Below are 22,598 nucleotides of genomic sequence, written 5' to 3'. Positions count from 1 at the left end.
AACTGTGTGATGGCGATCCAGTGGACAACGTATATTTAGATTAACATTAATATAGTGCCATCTGCATATCTTATATTGTTAATATTGCTTTGGTATTCATCCATTCATCCAATGCTTTGGGGGTGGAAAGATTGGCCGCTTACAAGAAACGTTGCCCAGGGGACGCCCGACTGAATTTACTCAATCTTCGAGGAGGCTCTTTCTGTATCCCCTTCAATAAAGCTAACTGGACAAAGTTTACAGAGACCTTGGAAGCTGCTATTTCTGATATAGAACCTTCTATAGAAAATTATGACCTGTTTATAGAAGCTGTGAAAAGATCCTCAAGGCTCTCAATCCCTAGAGGCTGCCGCACAAGCTACCTACCTAAACAAAGAATTGCTAAATCAGCTACAGGAATATCTCAGACTATTTCAAGAGAATCCATACAGTGATGGGACTATAGCAGCAGGCCAAAAACTATCTACAAAAACTAGCTAATGCTAAGAAAGACTGTTGGATAGAGCTGCTTGAGAACCTTGACATGTCCAAGAGTAGCCGAAAAGCCTGGCAGTTGCTGAGACGCCTGGATAGTGACCCTCTGGTCAACCATGGACACGCAAACGTGACACCAGACCAGATAGCTCACCAGCTAATTCAGAATGGGAAAACCAAATGCAGCAGAATAAAGATGAAAGCAACAGGGTGCCAGAACTTGAAACCCACCAGCTGTCTTCTCCTCTAAACCTGAAAAAACTCAGAGAAGCCATCAAGCGATGTAAAACTGGTAAAGCACCTGGCCTAGATGACCTGATGATGGAGCAAATCAAACACTTGGGCCCCAAAGCTGAAAACTGGCTTTTGAAATTCTACAATCAATGCTTGGCACACAAACAAATTCCCAGAGCATGGAGGAAAACTAAGATCATTGCCATTTTAAAACCTGGTAAAGATGCCTCCAATGCCAGGAACTATCGACCAATCTCCCTCTTATGTCATCTATATAAAGTCTATGAGAGGATGCTATTAAATCGATTAGGACCTGTCATTGAACCTAAGCTTATTGCACAACAAACAGGTTTCAGACCAGGGAAAAACTGCACAGGTCGAATTCTTCATCTGACTGAGCATATCGAGGAAGGCTATGAGAAAGGCTGCATTACGGGAACAGTTTTTGTGGACCTTACGGCAGCCTATGACACGGTGCAACATAGAAAAATGCTGCATAAAGTCTACCATATCACCAGGGCCGGCCGGACATATTTTTTTATATAAAGCGGGGAGGGGAAATTGCGACCCCCCCCGCCTCCTGCGCCCCGCCTGCGGGCCCCGCCTCCTGCGCCCTGGCCCCACCTCTCACGCAGCGTGAGAGGCGGGGCCAGGGTGAGCTGCGTGGGAGGCGGGGCCAGGGTTGGCCCCGCCTCCCACGCAGGTCGCCCTGGTCCCGCCTCTCATGCTGCGTGAGAGGCGGGGCCAGGGCATGGGGGGCGGGGCCAGGGCTGGCCCCGCCTCCTGCGCAGCTCAGCTTGCCAGTCTGGCCTTTTCCAGGGGGCCAGACTGCAGCAAAGGTCCTTGCAGGCCACGATCGCGGGTTCCGATCAGCCACAACCGATCAGCCACAACCACCACTCACAAAGAGCTTTATATATGCTGATGACCTTGGCCTTACAACACAAGCGAAAGATTTTGAAACAGTTGAAAACCAACTCACTAATGCCTTGAAAGATCTCTCCAGCTACTACAAAGAAAACCACCTGAAGCCTAACCCTGCCAAGACACAAGTGTGTGTTTTCCACCTACGTAACCGCGAAGCCAACAGGAAACTGAAAGTTACTTGGGAAGGCCAAGAGCTCGAACACTGTTTCCATCCTAAATATCTTGGTATCACCTTAGATCAAACACTAACATATAGGAAACACTGCATGAACACCAAGCACAAAGTAGCTGCACGCAACAACATCCTGCGGAAACTGACTGGCTGCGAATGGGGTGCAGACCCACAAATAATAAGAACATCAGCCCTGGCCTTGTCTTTCTCAACTGCTGAGTACGCCTGTCCTATCTGGCACAAGTCTGCCCATGCAAAGCAGGTGGACATAGCACTAAACAAAACATGCCGAATAATCACAGGATGCCTTAAACCTACACCTGCTGATAAACTCTACAAGTTAGCTGGCATTGCCCCTCCTGACGTGCGACAGGAAGTTGCTGCTAACTGTGAGAGAAAAAAGGTTGAACATTGTGAAAGCCACCCACTGCATGACTATCAGCCTCCTCCCACCAGACTCAAATCAAGGAAGGGCTTCATGAGAACCACCACTCCTCTTGATGTTCCCCAGCAGCAGCAAGAGTGTCCCTCTGGGCAGCTAAACCAGGCAATTCTAACTGGATGGCCCCACATGAGGATCCTCCTCCAGGGGCAAACCAAGAATGGGCAACTTGGAAGTCCCTGAACAGACTCAGAAGCGGAGTGGGCAGATCTAAAGACAACTTGGCAAGGTGGCACTACCTGGAGGAATCCTCCACCTTGGGTGACTGTGGAGCAGAACAAACAACCCCGCATATGTATGCTTGCCCACAATGTCCTGCCTCATGTACAGAGGAGGAGTTGCTTAAAGCTACAGACAATGCGGTTGCTGTTGCCCGCTTTTGGTCTAAAACTATTTAGGTGCTTATGATTTCCTTTTCCCCCCATCATTTTTTAAATGTATTTTGTTATGCAATGCTTTTGAAACGAAATAAATAAATAAATAAATATTGCTTTCCCCAATTTTCACACTTCCTTCCTCAGAGTACTGCTTTCCATATGATAATGATCTGCATATAAATATCTCCTTGTCATTTGGAAGTCATTCTGTTTCTCCATATTGTGTCTTGGTGGTGGCTTCTTGTCCAGAGTACAGGCTACAGCATCAGAAGTATGAAATATTGGGACACAACCATTTCCTTTGAGCAATCCATGGTTTTTCATTATCTACACAATCAAAGACTTTACTATAATCTATAAAGAGCTCATTTTTGTGTGATTCATTAGCATATATTCTGAATATGATCTCTAGTGCCTCTTCCTTTTCTGGACCTGGCTTGAATGTCTGGCATTTCTTACTGTCTACATCAGGAATAGACAAACTTTGGCCCTCCAGGTGTTTTGGACTTCAACTTCCAGAAATCCTAGCCAGCTTACCAGCTGTTAGGAATTGTGAGAGTTGAAGTCCAACACCTGGAGGACCAAAGTTTGGCCATGCCTGGACTACATGGTAAAAGTATTTGTTATTAAATCTTGACTGTCACTTTGCTCCAATGGGAGAATTATGTGGTGGTCTGGTGATTACTATAATCCGTGGTATCTTTTTTCCCTGGTGAGGGACATTTGTGGGACTTTGTTTTATTTTCCTTATTTTTGTAGGGTTTTTGTTAGAATTGAGATGAATTTTGTCTATTGCTTGAAATAGATCTATTGATAGACCATCTGATTCCTCGTAATTTATCCATCCCTAGTGCTTTGAAAGCAGCTTTCCCTCAAATATATTATAAAAATTCAGGATTCATCCTCAAATGGTTCTTTCTTGAAGAAATGTATAATCTTTTATCTTGTTTTCTATTAGTGGTTGCCCTGCAGCTTCTTCTCACTGTGTTAGGGTGATTGGTATATTTAATCTAGTTCTTCAGCAAAGGCAGTCTGATGTGGGAGATTTTCACCAATAGCCATGCTACCTCCAGCATAGGCTCTAAGCTTACGGTAGAGGTACCTCACTGTGTTTGTATACAGGCAGTGCTTCCAATAATTCATCCTCCCTAGTTCCTTGCTTCTCTGAACTCATTTCCTGATGCATAATCTGTCCTCAAGAGCCATGGGTTAACAGGGATAATCCTTTGAAGTAGGATTTATGTCAATGAAAATAATTTCATGTAGAGCAAATTGTGTGCTGGGGAAGGGAGGACAGGGATGTGATACTGAAGGCCCACCCTTATTGATCCTTTCCATGTACAGAGGGCAGCGAGTGATCAAAAGGTGGCCTGAGTGTTCTTTTGATGTGAAGAGTGGGCTTGCTTGCCAGCATTGAAACAGAAGACCTTGGCTATACATACTCCCTATCTTTTTGGAAATTCAAAGTGATGTATCTGATGTACTGCTTTATTTGATCAGACCTTCTTTCCAGAGTCCAGATGTCAGTCTCTACTTATAGTCTCTTTAGCATTTTCCACTCCACCAGCCCACCCCTGTGCTGTACAGGCTAAAATATAACTTTTGTGTAAAAGGCAAGTACTCTTATGACAGTTCTCCTGTATAGTCCACAGTTCAGACTACGCCAAATACACCTGAGCACAACCAGAGGGAAGCTCCCTGCTCTTTCCACAAAGATAGCAATTAACAGTTGAGGGTATAGTAAAAACGGACACATTTCTTGGAGAATGTCCACAAGCTCTTCATAGACAAACAGTGGTGTGGTCTGCTCAGTCCCACTAGTTGGGTTGTCGAACTCCAATAATCCCCAGACAGTATGATCAGTGATAAAAGATTCTGGGGTTGTAGTCCAGGAGTATGTAAAGATCCACAACTAAGACTCTGGAAGTGCAGTTAGCTGTTTTGCCGTGTCAAAGAAGGAAGGTAGGCAAGAGAAGACCAAGAAAGCAATCTTTCCTCTCTTGATATAAGAGCCTTGTTCTTTTAACAGTGCCTCCTTTCTGTCTCTTCCACCAAAGGGCTCAGGTACAGTCTTTCGCAAGTTCAGCAGCCATCCTTCCACAATAGATCTTCCTCCATTGCGGGTAGCTCTCAGCAGCTGGATTGCTTTTTTTCCTATTGCTTCTCCCCCATTCGCCCCCTCCACCCCATTTTTATTATTTTGTAGCAAAGGAGGGTAATTCAAGCGATTAATCAAATGCTAGGCCCAGCTGGAGCCATCTGTGGAGCCCTCGTTTCCCCCTCCTTTTGCCTAGATGCGCAGGGCTCATTGCAATTGGCTGGCAGTGACATCACCCCTGCCTGGATGAAGTAAGAGTGTGTATGTGTGTGTGAGTGTGCGTAAAGTGGGAACTGTGCAGGGGGGGGGGGGATAATTCCTTGTATTGATGCTTCAGGCAGGGGCTATAGAGAATGGCTATTTTTAATCCACTGTTCACATGGAAGAATGGAGCATAATGCTGTGTTCTCATTTTTCAGATTCTCAAAGAGACATATCTGCTTTTAGGTGACATGGGGGATATCACCCCTGGAGTGGCTACAGCTTATTTAAATTCTGGAAGATTTCTCTAGCTAGAATAATATACAAATATTTCCAGGAAAAAAAAGGAGAAATGGGTCCCCTGGTGGTAACTGCTTGGGGGATGAGAAATGGATGTAAAGCTACTCCCAGATAGGGCAGCCTTGATGTCATCTGCAGAGCATTATGTATTCCATGATTCTTTGGGCATGGGGTTTTGGGACCTATTTGGCAGTTCAGAGCCCTGAGAACTGGAGCACTGCAGTTTAATTGTTACCTAACACAAAACAGTTTCTCAGTCTCCTGGCTGCTAAGAGAGGCTTGAGAATGTGTCTTTTGAACTCTCAGAGCCTAAAGGAAGAGGCTGAGTGGGATTTTTCACTGCTCATCAGGGAGCAGCATTTAAATGTTTTCCCTTCCTCCTTGACTTGCAGAGACGGAGTATAATGTGTGACATAAGATAATGCATAAACATTTGTCTCATTAGCATATTTCACAAAGATTATAGAACTTGTCTATTGGGATGCCAAATTTTGGGTTATCTATGTGCAGAATATTGAAAGAAACTGGAGCTGAAGAGATGAGAAATCCATCTCCCCAAATTCATGGCTGACAATTTTAGAACGTCTCTTGCAGTTCTGCCAGAAGCAGTCTGTGTCCTTTGTCAGAGAAGGAAGGAGCCACAAGGGACTCTACCTGTCCCCCTGCCTCGGAGATTAATCCTCCCTAGGATGAGCTGGTGTCCGCCTGTTCAGTCTGAAGGGTTGGCTGTCCTTCAAGTTGTCCTCTATTTGAAGGGTTATCCAGCCAGAGCAGATCTAAGTTAAAGGTAAAAGAGCCATGGCAAAGGAGACCAGGGACCCTGAAGTTGTCTGTCAACAGTTAGCACCTGAACAACAGCCTTGGCAGGGACAAAGGTTACCTGGTTACTTGGAAAAGACATGTTATAATTATGTTTACCTGATGAAGAAATCAATTCTGAGTTTGCAAGCTTTTGAAAAATGATACATGTCTAATTTTTGTGTTGTCTAAGTGCCTACTTTTTGAATCCTGCTCCAATTGCTAGTTGTAAATTGATGCAGGCCTCAACTATTTTTATGGACACATTTGTAACATGTGTTAGACAATGTCTGCCCTGAGTCCCTTCTGGAAGACAGTGCAATCTAGAAATAAAGTATTATTATTATTATTATTATTATTATCATCATCATCATCATCATCATCATCATCATCATCCCATGATAAAATTGTATTTCTCAAAGTGAATGTAAGTAGCAACAGGACTTAACAATTTTTTTTAGAACAAATGTAGCATAGTGTTCACATAGAGTAAATTTCAAAATACTCAATACAGTAGAGTCTCACTTATCCAACACTCTCTTATCCAACGTTCTGCATTATCCAACACATTTTTGTAGTCAATGTTTTCAATATATCATGATATTTTGGTGCTAAATTCGTAAATAGTAAAGGGCCGAACTAGAACACACATCATTCACCTAGTAAGCAGTTTGTACCACTGAAAGGTTGACTACATCTAAATATAATCAGATTGGGATATCCAATGACGTTTGAAAGCCAATTAGCATTTCAGGACAGAGAAAGGATTTAAACCATGCTACGTCTCATGCTAAAGCTCCAATCCTATAAGTTGATGCTACTTATTTCTTAGAAGTCATTCAGACAGTTGCTAATTGGGTGAATGACATCTCTAGCCCTGTATCTGTTCTCCAGAGCTCTCTTGAAATGCCTCTATAGCTCATGTTGTTTGTTTCATTAAAAGGTTTAAAAATGTACAGAAAAATTATGATTTTTTAAATAATAGTTTTCCTTTTTTTGTTTTGTGGCATCATAATCTCTAGTTTCTGACTTTAATTAACAATTGACAGAAATGAAACACTAAAGGAGAAAACATGAGAAAAATATCCACTAATACTTGGGGAAATTTTCAAGATAGCTTTCATTAGGAACAACATATTTTGAAAATACTCACTCAAAACTGGCACAAGTCTTTTATTAGTGCATCATAGATAATTACATTAGTCTTCAAAAGAGATCTGAGCATAGACATTAAGATATACAATGTTATTATTGCTGCAATGTCATATATTCCCTGTGCAGAACTTGAGAATGCCTTCCATAGTGTCAAAAGTCAGTATGGGATTTTCTTCTTTGCCATTGAGAGAGATGTAGCAGAAGTTCTTGATAAATTTGGAAACCTATTGTGTGCCAGGTAAAGATGGTGTGTTTGAACCATTTCTGAATTATTTGCTAAGACCAGAAGATATTATTGAGCAGTTTATTTCTGAATTTATATTGAGCACTGAATTTGGTCCTGAAATTCATGATATTATAAGAAATAAGATTGTGTTTAGTAAGGAGGAAGTCTCATTAACATGGGCCTCTCAACCTGTTAAAGACTCTTCAGAAATTCTGCAAGGAGATAAGCCTTCAAGATATAAGACAGTACAGTTTCCTATTTATTTGTAGTTAAATTACATACCTAGAATAAATTATGCAAATTTAGCAAACTTACATGTCCTGTATAATTGTACTTTTATTCCATTACAGACATAAAATAAAATTGCTATTAATCTTTTCTAAAGCTATGCATGCAAGATTCTGACCATCATCTATATTATGACAATGAATTCAGTAAATTAATTATGTAATATAAAAACTGTTCTTTCTTACATGCCTACTAAGTTAATAGATCTATAGATTGATATTTATATAGATATACCACCGCCTCAGGAAGCTACATAAATATATCATCGAGAGTCCAGACCCCTGTGTTATACTTGATCTAGTTTCAAAGCAAGTATTATATTTTAGGTCGAAAGGTTTAAGCACATGCCTTTATCAAGTTCCTACCTCTCTGAAGCTTCAGCAAGAGTGCTGTGCACAAGAAAGCTTGCATGTTGTTATTGCTTGTTTGTGTTCTTGTAGTTGTAGTGGTTGTGTGTTTTCAAATTATTATCCTAAGGCAAACCTATTATGAGATTTACTTGATAGAATTTATTCAGGGGGGTTTACACTTGTCTTCCTTTGAAGCTGAGAGAATGTGGCTTGCCCAAGGTCATCCAGTGGGCTTCAGTGGCTGAATGGGCATTCAAATCCTGGTCTCCCAGTATCCCAGTCCAACATTCACACAATTACACCACATTAGCTCTCTTGTTTTTGTCAGCATTCGGTTATTGGTCGTTGCTAAGTTCAGAACAGAGAAGAATGTTTTAAAACAGGACATGAGAAGAATTACTCGTGAGATTTTGGGTGCTGTTTAATGAGTTCCTTTGGGGAAGAGGACAATTCCAGAAGAGCAGAGATAAAGACTGCTGCATGTCTTGTTTATCATGTTACTCCAAAAATCTCAGAGTAGTGCTGTATATGTTGCTTTCATAATGAACCTCTATCATTCGGTAGACTGAAAGAGGCATGACTTGTTTATGCCAGCCAGTGAACTTTATTGCTCAAATAGGGTATTGAGCAAGGTTTCCTCTATCCATATCAAGCATTTGTATTTGTTATTCTTCACCAGCTGTTGGGCAAACATGGGAACAACAGAGGTATCTCAAAGCCCTAGGGCTTACCTTCTTATAGTAGGGTTGTCAGGGCATGCTTAGAGTGGATGTATATAGTAACTTTGAATATGCCAGGAAAATGTACAGTTCTCTATCTTACACCACCTCCTCTTTCCCATCATCATATTGTTGAGCTATAGCAGCTGTGAAGGATGGTGGTAATTTGGACCAGGAGCGACATGGCGAGGTCTAGACAAGTGTCATGCTTTCATTGGCCCTCACACCTAGTTAGGAAATAACAACTGCAGTGCAATATATGCATTTTCCAATTTGGTCAGAGTCATTTGGGAGTACTGATACATCTTCCCCTTTTCACACTATTGCCACTTTAAAAACAAGCAGATGCATATCTGACAGAAGCTAAATCATGATGTAATATTGACATTAATAGAAAGTGATGGATAATGCCTATTCCTTTTGATAGTCCCCAAAAGCTGGGGAGAATTCTAAAAAAAGAAATGTGACGTAGTATGCTCCATTCAATAATGGAGAGGTCGGTATGTATCGTCTCCATATAACTGATATAAAATTATTTACGAGGTGGTAAAATCCTGTTCATTCACTACTTTAACAAAGGCTGAGAAATGTCTCAAGATTTCTAAAATTCAATTGCAAAAAAGTGCTGAATTTTTCCACCTAAGTAAGTTGTGTAAACTTAGAAAATGTGCATATTGCTTGGTTTTCATAATTGTATTCTGCTTCTGCTTGTCATGGGAATATACAAAAGGAACAAAGATAATAAAGACTGGATCCTGACTGCTGTAAATTCAAGGTCACTAAATCTCTGGTTCCTGTAACTTTTCTGTTTCAAACCACACACACTCAAGCTTAACCATACACTTTCTGGGCTTGCAAACTGTCTTCATTGCTCTCCCAGGCCCCATCTATACTGCCATATAAAATCTAGATTATCTGCTTTGAACTTTTAATGAGGATGTTTGTCCCTACACAATTACAAAATGTGAGTCCCCACTCTCATGTCTTCATCACATGTCCATCCCCTCATACAGTGGATATCCCTTTCATGTGAGAGTAGGGTGCTCCCAAGAGCATGAAGAGTTATGGAAAGGCATACTGCTCTCTACCACAGGCTTCCTTTTGTGATTTGGAATTTGTTGGGAATGATGCAGTGTTGTGGCCCTCCTGATCTTGTTGCACCGCATTTCTCAGCAGCATAGCCAATGATGAGGGAGTTGCGACACTGGGAATTCCAAGTCAACAATATCTGGAGACCAACATTATTATTTAGGGAACCTATACTAATGGAGTAGCATCCTCTCTTCAGACTCTCTGCTGAACACATGGACAGCCAAGGGCAAGGATAGCTGGAGGCAGTGCATACATTTTAGTTGCCTGATAAGGGGAGGGTAGCAGGCTGAATGAGGATCAAATGTTGTCAAGCAGTTTGTGTAGTAAATGCATAGTGAACAACACTAAAGTACCTTGTAAGTAAGTTTAATCAGTGGGAAAGCGTAACAAGATTTTTGTATCTATTTTGTACATATTAACACATTTTTGTGTAACACCAGCATGGTATTGTCCTTGGGAATAGCTAGTCCCATCTTAGCTTCTGTCTATAAGTACTATCGATTATTGTTTTTGTGTGCCTTCTAGTAATTTGTGACACAAGGAAACATTCACAAGATTTTCTCAACACGATTTCTTCACAATAGGATTGCCTTTGTCTTCCAGTGAGTCTTAGAGAGTATGACTTGCCCAAGGTTGCCCAGTGAGTTTCCATGGATGAGTGTGGATTTGAATCCTGATCTCCAGTCCAAATCTCAAACTACGACACCACAGTCAGCTATCTCAGTATTGGGGAAAGAGTACCCTTACATTTATTTACCTGTGTTCCCTCCCTGTCTGCAGCTTTTTGCAGAGTTAACATGCTGTTCGTGTTGTGGTAGGAATAGTAGAACCTTACTCCATTTAATTCAGGCAGTATATGAAACTGAAATATTTAATCTGAAGAATTCAGAAATGCAGCAGTTCTTTGTGACATGTCTAAATCATGATGCGCTCAACACCTCCCCTCCATCCCACGTCACAACCATCGCTGTGACAGCTGCATTAAAGGTGCAGGTTTCAGCATCGTTTGCCACTATGACGCTCCTTTAAATCCTCTTGGGAGGGAGGTGTGCATGTGGAGGGCAGTGGTGGAGTGAATCACCCACATGTTATTATGTGGAGACTTTTTGTTTTAATGGGGGAGGGAGCCGCGGTGAGTGGAGCTGCGGCTGAGTAGCAGATGGCAGGAAGGGTGACATCATAGGCACAATTGTCCTGCCCCATTATTCTTCCTGACAGGCTCTTTCCCTCCTTTCTGGTTTCCTGCTGACAGCATTTGAAGCTGGGAAAGAGAAAAATAGAGGCAGACTGAGATCCTCAAAATTGCTCTCTTTTGAGTAAACCACATTTATCCAGTAGTTTTGTTGTTGTTGTCAATGTCATAGCTGTTATCACTGTTGTCGTCATCATAATCTAAAAAAGTGTAGTGGATGCAGAACGTAAAAACACATACTTTTATTTAGGCTTGTAATCTGGGGAAATGGATATGTAAGAATCAGATAGAAACAAGTTCATGTGTCATATATGCAATACGTTATGGTATCTATTCACCTGTCTTTGATGTAATCACAGACACCAGCTACGATGAACCAAAACAAAGACTATAGTATAGTGTAGTATAGTGTCCAGGCTGATTGGTATACTTCAATTTTAATTGTGAGACGCTTTAAGTCTCTGTATGGAGAGAGAGGGCAGGATATAAATAATATAATCATCATCATCATCCTTAATCTATCATGATTAGATGCAGCAACACATGTATGGTGAAATGTGTGGTTGTGGAAACTCTTGGAGCTATGCCAGTTAAATGCATTTTTATTGGAACTAGAGCTAGTAGTATAGGTGGATGCCTCTGTTTCTCCTCTGGGTTAATCTAAGTCTTGAAGTGGCAGAAGCAAGTGGATTGCCAGACTTTTATTCTTTATATGCTTAGACTTCGCTATAGAGAATCTTTGCAAAACTAAAAATTGCTGGGGTGACCATTCTTGTTATCTCAGCATACCAGGTTATGCTTCAAATCGCATTTCATATGGAAGTTGAAATCCCATTGGTTTCAGTGATTTATGTGCCCAAGCAAGTGTGGTTAGGGTCACAGCCTTTCAAATGAGAGCAAGCATGAGCTGGGCTCTGAGTTTTAAAAAATGTTTGGCTTTACTGATAGGAGATTTTGCTCTGCTTTTATGGATTTGGTCATGGAGAAATTCTGTAACTCAAGTTACTGAATTTTTAAAAAAAACTTGCTTCTTTTCCCACATATTCTTCTTGGTTTGTTTAAGCCCCCTCCCCACTGTTTTACTCTTCTCGTTACAAAATATCCATAACAGACCGATCCATCCACATGTTGCTAAATAGATCTTGAAAGCCTTGCTCAAAGCTGGAACTCCTGTCTTTCACATTTGGCACATTCAGATTGTCATGCAGCAGTGGTTAAGGTTCCCTCTTATGACCTCATCAGATGGGCGGATTTACCCACCTTATGCCACTTGTTCTCCGCTTTCACTACAGAGCCCTTCCTACAATGCACACCAACTTCTGGCCGGGCTCCATGGTGAAAGAGAAGAGGAAGTGGCTCACGCCACCACTGCAGCAACACAAGAGGCTTCATGTGTTGCCTTGGGAGCAACCGGGGAAAGCCGGGCAGTGACGCTTTTCCCCATGGGATGGGGGTCAAAGTAAGGCACATGATGTGGGGAGTGGAGCGACAGGTTCTCCATGCCCTACCATTCCGCCAGGACCCCTATGGATTTGTCATGATATGGGAGAATCCTCAGCCTAATGTGATAAGGTCATAAATGACAGACATTTGTGGTATAAGAACCCCTGTTCTTCATCCCAGAAGAAATTTGGTCTTTTTCTTAGGTACCTGAAAGGCAACAATTCAGCAGGGAAACACCCACATTTTCATAATGGGAAAAACTATAACTTTGCATTTTGGTTTTCATGCAGTTACTGTAGGCAGCATCCTTGAGATTATCTCAGTGGCAGCTGATGGCTTCCATGTTAGCAGGGCAGTTTTGAATCTTCCAAATAGATCTTGCACATTGCATAACACTTTTAAAATTTAGACTAAAACTCAGATGAATTCATTGTGCCAGTGACCTGGGACCCACCAGCCACAATTGGACCACTTAATTCACAATGGAATCTGCAGAGGATGCTTTTTGCTTGGGCTGAGAGAAAAAGGAAATGGATCTGGCTAATTAGGCAATTTTCTTTTGGGAGCTATAACTCCCAGAAACTGCCAGCCAGCATGGCTGTTCTAGTGGGGGATGAATAGGAGTTATAGTCCATAGTCACTCCCACCTAAGTATCCCATCACTTCCTCTCCATTGACCGGATCCTCAGCACTGGTTAGGATCAGATCCAGTATAGCTGATCCCCTTGTTGCCTGTTCTACCTTCTGGACAATAAAATTATCTGCAAGGCAAGTGAGGAATTCCTTGAACTTTGTACTCTCGGCAAAGTTTTTTTTTCCAACAAATATCTGAGTAGTTGAAGTCTCCCATTATTATTTCTCTACTATTTCTCTTCTTCCTGCATGTTTGGTCATCTGGTCAAGGAAGGCTTCATCCAGTTCTTCCATCTGGCTTGGAGGTCTGTAGTAGACCCCCACAACTACATCTTGTTCCCTTAATTTTTACCCAGATGCTTTCAACCTGGTTTCCAGGATTGAGGTCTTGCATCTCTTCATATAACGCTACTCCACCCCCTCTCCTGTTTGATCTGTTTCTCTGAAATAGGTTATACCCCTCCATTGCTACATTACAATCATAGGACTCATCCCACCAGGTTTCATTTACTCCTAATGCATCATAACTGTGTTGTTGTGCTAGGAGTTCCAGCTCATCTTGTTTATTTCCCATGCTCTGGGCATTAGTGTAAAGACATTTAAGCCTGTGGGACTGTTTATTTGAGACTATACTCCTCTCGCTGCTTGGTACTCTCTTTAGCCTTTTGTCTGTTCACTCCAGGCCTTGATAAACTACTGTTCCCAAGCATAATGTCTCCCTCTCCACATAACCTAGTTTAAAGTCTTCCTGATCAGGATTGCCAGTCTCTGAGCAAAAGCTGTGAGGTCCAGCTTATCCTATCATAGAGCCTCTCTTCCTAGTTACAAAGGTCTTGCAAAACGGAGCTTGCAAACATTTTCTTACTGGTCTCAGTCCCCTGCTTTTAGTAGCAGTACAATAAATGAAGCCATGGCCCTGAGTGTGTAAGATCTTAGCAGGGCTGTTGAGAACAGCATGACTTGGAGCAGTCTCATTCCCAGGGTCACCATAAGTTAAAGTCGACTTGATGGTAATTAACAACAACAGCACACAAAAAAAAATGGAGAAATGCACAGGTAACATTTTTCATATGCTTTTCTCTTCATTTCAGTAGTGGCTCTGTTTTTTAGTGGGGACAGATGATCAGATCAGCTGGAGACAAGATAGCCCTGTTTAGATATGTTTGGATATGAGGCCACTAGTGAATACTAGGTGCTGTATGCTATATTTCAGAGGAAGAAATTGGCAAATCTCCTCTGAATATTCCTTACTGAACTTCTTGAACTGGGATCCATGCAAACTATCATTCATCCCTTTTACAATTATAGGAAAAGCAACCCTATTTAGCAGAAATGTATTTAAAATATCCACACCCCTTCCTGCTATCCAGCTCGCCCCCCCCCCCCCCAACACACTCTCACACATGCCTATGAACCCTGTCGAGGCAATGCTGTGTTTACTCGATGTAGCTTTTTAATATGTTGCCAGTGCTTGTCTGGCATTTCTGTTGCTTGAAACCTTATAACTTTAATATGATACAAACCATGTCGCATCCATCTGCCGTTGCTCAGCAACCGTTCAGTGATGTCCCAAACAAAGCTCCCCGTGTAGAAGGAACACTAAATCCTACTGTGGGATAATTCTGTTTCCAAAGCTGTTGTTTCCTTCTCTCCTAACAGCCCTGCCCTGGTGAAGAACCCCTCCACCTGTAGCAGCCATTCAGACTGGACTTGTGTGGCTGTCCTCTCACCTTAGTCTTGCGGGTGTTAATGGAGGATTACGTCTTGTGGGTGTGTTCAGATCATATGACAAAAAGCCCATTGCTATAGTTAAAAACTGAGCACGTTTGTGTTAATTTCACCAACATTCTTCTAGGACATAAAACGAAAGTGTTGATTACAACTTTATGTGTTTCCATACAATTTAAAATGAAGTTATTTCCAATTGAAGCCTTGAAATTACAATTAATGTCAGTGCCGGGGGTGGGGTGGGGGAATGAATTAATACAGAGGTAGCTCTCTAGATAATCTTTGCATTCTGAGAATAATCTCAGGATGCTGGGGGGAAATTTAAGTGAGAAATTAATTTAATCTGTGACTAATTATACACACATACACACACATCTTATTCAAGCATTGAAGACAGAGCACCCATAAGACCTACACCTGAGTGTGCTCTCTCATTTTAGACCATGTGAAAAGCAATTGCCTCTCCTCAAGTCATACATTTTAATAATCCCTTTTCTGCTCAACTCCAGACCCCCTTGAGTTTTGGATACCAAATTTCCCTTTACACTGGAAATATTTAGTGAGACACAATATGCCTGGCATTTACTTCTACTGTTCTCTTAGAGTGGTTTGTTTTGACAGTCATAATTGAAGGCTAAATTAGCATCAATAGCATCCCTCAGAGTTCAACCTGGCAGCCAGACACAAATCAGTCAGCAAGGGATGTGTTGAAAGTTGCCAAGCAACTACACATGGCTAAACAGGCCAAGTGAACTCAAAACAACTTGGAATAGATTCTGCTTTCTTTCTGGACCTGGACACTTTTCTGTGTCCAGAAAAAGATACATAGGATATAGTTTTCGTTGTTTTTATTTAGGCTTGCTTAAGCATTTTAAACATTTAATGTTGGAATTATGCAAAAATGTGGTTTTCTTCCATCCCAGAAAGTACAGTGAATTTTAGGCACTGATTCTTCTAGGCATGTGAGACTCACATATGCTCCAGTAGAATTATTCAAGGTGAATTTATAAACCTTAGCTTTGTAAAAGTAATTTCACTACATCATCATCATCATCATCATCATCATTATTAATTTTATTTATACACCACCTTGCTCCCCAAAGGGACTCGAGGCAACTAATAGTCACATACTTTGATCAATATAAAACAAAGCAATTACAAAAATAAAAAAGCAATTAAACAGTGCTGTGTATGTTAGGTTTAAAATACAGTTAAAATAGAATAAATATAATTACCGGTAAAATGCATTTTAAAATGCCTAATACCCCCAAAAATCCCATCCATAACCTCCCCAACAACATGCCCCTTATCCTTTTCCAAATGCCTGTCTGCAGAAAAAGGTTTGCATTTTGGCACTGATCATTTTCATGGAAATTGAACATACTGTAGAATACACAAGGATTCCCTGTTTAAGTGGCCAGCTTGATCATGGCTCCTCATTTTGTACCTCCTCTTATTTTTTGATAAAATACATGCAATTCAACCTTCCTACAATTCAACACAATGCCCTTGTAGCTGCCTTTGTTGTCAAAGTTCGGCTGTTCACGGAAATTGGTAGGGGATTGCAATTAATTCATTGTTTACCCAATCATTTAAAAAAAGTCATTCTAGCAACATATTTGTGATAGCTGGTTCTCATACTGAACATAGGTTTCCTGCTCATACTTACCTTTTGGCCAAATATTTAGGATATGGCATCAGAACTAGAAGAGGGCATAAACAAGAGTAATTATGGTTACCTGAATCGTATTTGACTGAACCACTTGAAAACAAATAATCAAAATGCATTTTAATTAAACTCTGAGTTTATGTGGATAAGTGAGATTGTAGCCTCAGCTTTTTTGGAGGGGGGAAGAGAGTCATGTTTATGGAAGGGTAGAATAGTGAAGCCATTTCTATTCATTCAGGCTTCTGTGCTTCCCATTTATATTTGTATCACTAAGCTTTACCAAAAAAAGGTACCATGTGGGGGGTAGGATGGATGGCTGGGTAGGGTTCTTTCCTTATAGCATCTGCTCATTTGAAGTACATCACACAGATAAAATAAGTCTGTTTTCTGGTAGAATATTGTGAACAATAACATCTCTGACTCTTTGAGATCCATTATGCCTGGAAAAAGCTCATCCATAGCCTCTGAGTTTGCATTCCTACTACCTTCTCCATCATCTTAATGCATTGATGAAATTGTCTGATACCTTAGTGAATCCATTAATCTTAAGGACCAAACTGCAATTATACATTTGCTGACAGTATCATATTATTTAGAGTCTTTTTAAAAGGAGGAATAATCAAGAGCTCTAAAAGGATGAATCGATGTTAAGATGGCAAATGTGGTTTATTGTACCATAAAGAGGGAAATATCACCACAAAGTTGTGTGACCCTTTAAGACATATTAAGGCATGAGGTTTTGTAGATTATGGTCTCTGTTCTCAAATGAATGCAGTATGATCTTTATGGTTTAGGCATGAGCTGTTGGATTTGTGGTCAGAGTGAAACAGAATGCAAAAAGTACTGACAGTGAGCATTGTATTATTAATAGTGGCCAGTAACAAAACTGTTGGTGATAATAACACTTTATTTATATTCCGTCCTTGTGATAACACAATATAAGTCCTAATTTCACACATACAGTGATGGGGAATTGATGCGTGTCTGGCCAACAAAGGAGTGTTAGGATGTGGTGATGAAATAGCCTAGTGAAAATGTTGACCTGGTGTGGAGCTGCTGTGAAAAGGGTAAAGCCTGTATTGTAAGAAGACTGTTATTTAAAGAAATCAGACAGCAACTTGTATTACAACTCCAACCCAGCTCCTATGGGTTAAGGCTAGCCATTGCTTTTTAGGAGAATAAATAACAGATTAGTTGTCAGACAGTGTAGTTAGGAATAGCTGTAGAGGGAATAGCTATGCCACAGACCTATATTGGTGTTATTTTCTATGACTGTTAGTTCTATACAGCTATCCTGAATTTGGCACATTCAAAAGTGAATGGTCTGGAGATTGGAAACCAACTTCATTTTGTATACCGTAGTTTCCAGAGCTGACTTAAACTCACGCTTCAAGCCTATCTGGAATGTAATGGAAGTTGCTATTTATTCCTTTCCCTTCCCCAAAGCCTTGTTATGTGTGTTCTATCTATCTATCTATCTATCTATCTATCTATCTATCTATCTATCTATCTATCTATCTATCTATCTATCTCCTTCCTTCTCTTTCTCTCTCTGTTGCTCTCCTTCACCACAGCTGCTTTTCTGTGACAGGAGAATGATAGATGTGTTTTGCACTAGAGGGCAGAAGGCCACCAGCTTGGAAGGCCGACGTATGCCACCCATCAGCCTATTCAGTGGGTGCATTGAGCCATGGCACTGTGAGGATTTTATCAGCCTTTAATGCATTAACCTTTTCATTAGGCACAGCAGCCCCTGACTGTGTCATGCATTCTCTGCCTTGAACTACTCATGCCATTGCCTAGGTATGCGACAGAGCCTTGTCACTGGAAGACCATTCCTTTGTCCCAGAGTGGGGATCAAAGACACGTGGATACAGACCTAATGTGGTGAATCCCAGCCTGTCTTTTTTGTAAGTATGTGTTGTGCCTGCATGAGATCTGCTTACGTTAGTTGGTTGTAGCAGAGAGATCTTCTCAACCTTTCTCTGTTCCCTGCTCTATCTTGCATTCATGTACGCACACACATACCACATTTTGTGCCATACAGAAATCCTGCAAAGGCAACTGATTATAGGCCAGATGGCCAAGAACAGCTTATTCTCATACTGGGGAAGAGAGCGGATGTGTTCCTAGTACTCAGAATGTGTGTGACCTCTATCCTTGTTCAGAAAAGAGGAAAAGCTATGCTTATGAATGGCAGGACCTGCCTTCTGAAGGATGCAATGAATATATTGCTTTCCACCCACCCTTTTTATGGAGCCATGAATACATGATTTCTTTTACCATGGTGAAAAACTGATAAGGTGCTACTATTTTCTTAAACAAAATACTTTGTCCCTAAAGACTTAACAAATGATCCTGCCAATATTGTGGGGTGAAAATGGTGTAGGAAGCATGAAGATGAAGAGCTGAAGCAAGAGAGTATTGTTTCAATGACAATCATACTTGTTCTGTTTTAATTTCTGTGGGAAAAGATGTCAGAGGGCTTTGGATTTACAAACAATGTTAGAAGAAGAACTCTTTTCTATTTCTTCTGTGTCTACGTGACATAGGTACCCATCCCCTTCGGAAGGAGAAATCTGAGCACCATGTGGGTCTGAAATTATCATACTGTCTCACAGTGGTGGATCGTATTTGTTCTGCTAAATCCCTTATTAGTGACATTTAAAGTAGCTATATATTTTGTGACCATAGCAACCATTTCCAAATGGCAGACATTTGAGTTGATTTTTATTTGGGTGGGATAACAAAAAGGAGTCCTGAGACACCTTACAAGGCTCATGTATGAAAAATGTATTAGATTTTAAGGTGCCATAGGAGTCTTTGTTATGAGATGAGATTCTAATAGCCTAGAAGCAAGACTACGTGATTTAAAATTTTCTGAATTTTTATATCAAGTATCAACATTACTTGGGCAGCTCAGCATTATTAGTAGTGTCTTAGTGCCGATTATATCTTCTCCCTCTTCAAACTTCAGATAGTATACTATATAATACGATACATAGCTCCTGAATACATTTGAGTGGTTCCAGATTCTTTATCATACTAGAGTTATGTTTTCTCTTTTGTTCTGCCTGTGAACAATTGAACCGGCTTGGCCATCCAAGAAATTCGCTTAAACCAGTGGTTCTCAACCTGTGGGTCGCCAGATGTTTCAGCCTTCAACTTCCAGAAATCCTAACAGTTGGAAAACTAGCTAGGATTTCTGGGAATTGTAGGCCAAAACACATGGAGACCCACAGGTTGAGAACCACTAGCTTAGACTGCATTAAGATATAGGACCCTTTCACACTATACAGTTATACTGCTGTGAATCCATTTTAACTACTATGGCTGAAGAACAATTTCGTTCTGTATTGTGGTAGGGCCAAATCTGTGATGCAGAGCAAAGTAACAGTATGTATCATCTTACATAAACAAGAATAGTGTGTTCTGTTGCAGTTTCTATAGTCACTAGCATAAACAACTTTCTCGTGTTGGAATGTCCCTCTTCTGCTTTTTCCTCCACCTATTTCTTTTTAAAAAATATATAGGAGAAATCACATGAGGGAATGGACAAACCATTTTATCCCTGGATAAAATTTGCTCTAGCATTTCTTTGTTTCATATCTGTGTACCAGTAGTTTTTATGGGTCAACCTCTGTTTAAAGTTAAGACTTTCTTGTGGCATTTCTCTTACAGGTGGAAGCAGAAAAGCACCAAGATGTAGTAGTCTACGACCAGAGCACACAGGATGCAAATGGACTGGCCTCTGACAGTTTTCTCTCCATTCTTCTCAGCAAGCTCGACAGCTGTTTCCACAACGTCTTCATCCTTACAGGTAAGAATTGGCAGCAATGAAGTGAAAAACTGATAAGGGAAATAATTTATGAGAGTGCTGACCACATGTGCATAACTGTGAGTGTAGAATGGTAATTGACAACCACTGATTAGTTTGTCTTGCTACTTGGTATGCTTCAACTATAATTCCTGTAATTTGTGAATCCCCTGTGGATTTTTTTCACTCCTTTGAACTAGCACTGCTAGACTGAGAAATACTGTTAAATCCAGTCCTTTCAAATAGTGCTAGTGGCCTTAGTGAATATAGTTTCTCTTTGTATGATTTATGCTGCACAAGTCCTGCAACTAGTTTTCTTGCATTGATTGTACAATCAGTGGGAAAATGTCACACGATTTCTTGTGATACTCTTGACATTAATCACACAGTTACGAGACAGAGAGGTTTATTGGGTAACAAATATTGTTTTATGTCACGATAAAGCAAGTGAGGTTTCATCCTGGTGATCAGTAACATATCTGTTGCATTTTATTCTACTCCTTTAGCTGGAAATAGCTCCTATGTTTACCTCATCCCAAGCCCTTACCAATGTTAACAGTTTGGGTTACCTACTTCTTTTTCTAGTTTACATTCCTCACTTTATGCACTTTCATTGGCCCAGTTCATTTTTATGAGTTTACTCAGGGTTTTTTTTTTACTATCCATGTTTATTTTTGATGTGATTTTATTATGTTTTATTTGGATCTGCTTTTACGTGGATGTGTTTTATTTACAATGATTGTAACCACCTGGGCTTGGCCCCATGTAAGCCGCCCCAAATCCCTTCGGGGAGATGGAGGCAGGGTATAAAAATAAAGTTGTTGTTGTTGTTGTTGTTATTATTATTATTAAGGTGCAGGAAATGGCTTATCCTGGTATCTGCAAGGCTACAGATCTCTGGTACTTGTGATTGGCTTAATGTAAATATTTTGTCCTGGAAATGCTGTACTTGAGCCACTCTACAAATCTTTGTTAGTTCACCTCTTTGTCTGGTGCTTAAAAATGAAAAGAAATAGCGTTTGAGGTAGAGCAAGAACACATTTTAAAGGAAATGTTACTTAATTTTGGCAGGAATAGAATTAATAGTGAGGACTGCAGGACTGCAGATGTCAGGCACCATTAGTTAATGCTGTTTGGCTTGAATAAGGCTTCAACTAGAATCCCAGAACCAGGGCCATTTCACCTGCAAATACAGTAGAGTCTCACTTATCCAAGCTAAACGGGCCGGCAGAAGCTTGGATAAGCGAATATCTTGGATAACAAGGAGGGATTAAGGAAAAGCCTATTAAACATCAAATTAGGTTATGATTTTACAAATTAAGCACCAAAACATCATGTTATACAACAAATTTGACAGAAAAAGTAGTTCAATACGCAGTAATGTTATGTTGTAATTACTATATTTACAAATTTAGGACCAAAATATCACAATATATTGAAAACATTGACTACAAAAATGGCTTGGATTATCCAGAGGCTTGGATAAGTGAGGCTTGGATTAGTGAGACTCTACTGTACATAGAAAAAGACTTTTAAGCTTAAGAAGGATTTTAAGTTCTCTGTAACATAAAAGATGTAAGAAAAATGAATGTTGTGCAGTGTTTCTCCGAAGTTCATCTTCTGATGCTTCTGTGTCAGATATCATCATCCTAAAAATGTCACTTGGCCCATATCTGTGAAGTTGTTGTGCATATGTAGCAGTCTCCAGCGCTCCCTTTTTATCAGTTTATATTGAACAGGAATTGATGCCAAATATGGACATGTGTTCCAGAATGAGATGAGACTGTGTCTTGTTCACTACAAAATTATAGCACTTTGATAACACTTTCACTCTCAAAGCTATATTGTATGGATTCTTGAGATTTGTGGTTTGGAGAGGCAGTACAGCACTTTGGTGGAGAATTTTAACTATATCACAAAACCACAAATCTCAATATTCTTTGTTGTAGAGCTTTGGCAATTAATGTGATATCATAATGCTGTAATGGCAAAGTGTGATAAATCGCTTCATGGTAGGACTGTTTGTAACATTATTGAGTTGATATTGTGATTTCATATAACTGATAATTACCATAGCCCTTTCAGGATTTGAAAGCTAAAAGATGAGAGAAATTTCAGAATTGAAAATATTTTGAAGGTCAGAAGAAATGGATGGAGGATAAGACAAGGTCAGAAACATAGGAGAGTTAAAATCCTATTATTTACACTATTGTTTTAGAGCTCAGGGATATTTAACGTATTTTATTAATATGTGTTTAGGAAG

The 22,598-nt window shown here is 40.4% G+C and overlaps 1 protein-coding gene across 1 annotated transcript in view; it reads left to right on the top strand.

Annotated features, from left to right (window-relative positions):
- Positions 1–22,598, top strand: part of dusp8 (dual specificity phosphatase 8) — a 114,872-nt gene that overhangs the window by 28,272 nt on the left and 64,002 nt on the right. The window contains exon 3 of the mRNA XM_003214826.4: positions 20,200–20,338. Within this exon, the coding sequence (XP_003214874.2) occupies positions 20,200–20,338 (139 nt within the window). The remainder of the gene's footprint in view (positions 1–20,199; positions 20,339–22,598) is intronic.

This window comes from Anolis carolinensis, chromosome 1 (genome assembly GCF_035594765.1).
Source record: "Anolis carolinensis isolate JA03-04 chromosome 1, rAnoCar3.1.pri, whole genome shotgun sequence".
Classification (NCBI taxonomy): domain Eukaryota; kingdom Metazoa; phylum Chordata; class Lepidosauria; order Squamata; family Dactyloidae; genus Anolis; species Anolis carolinensis.
The sequence above is the reverse complement of the archived record's forward strand: the minus strand, read 5'-3'. Positions and strand labels throughout refer to the sequence as shown.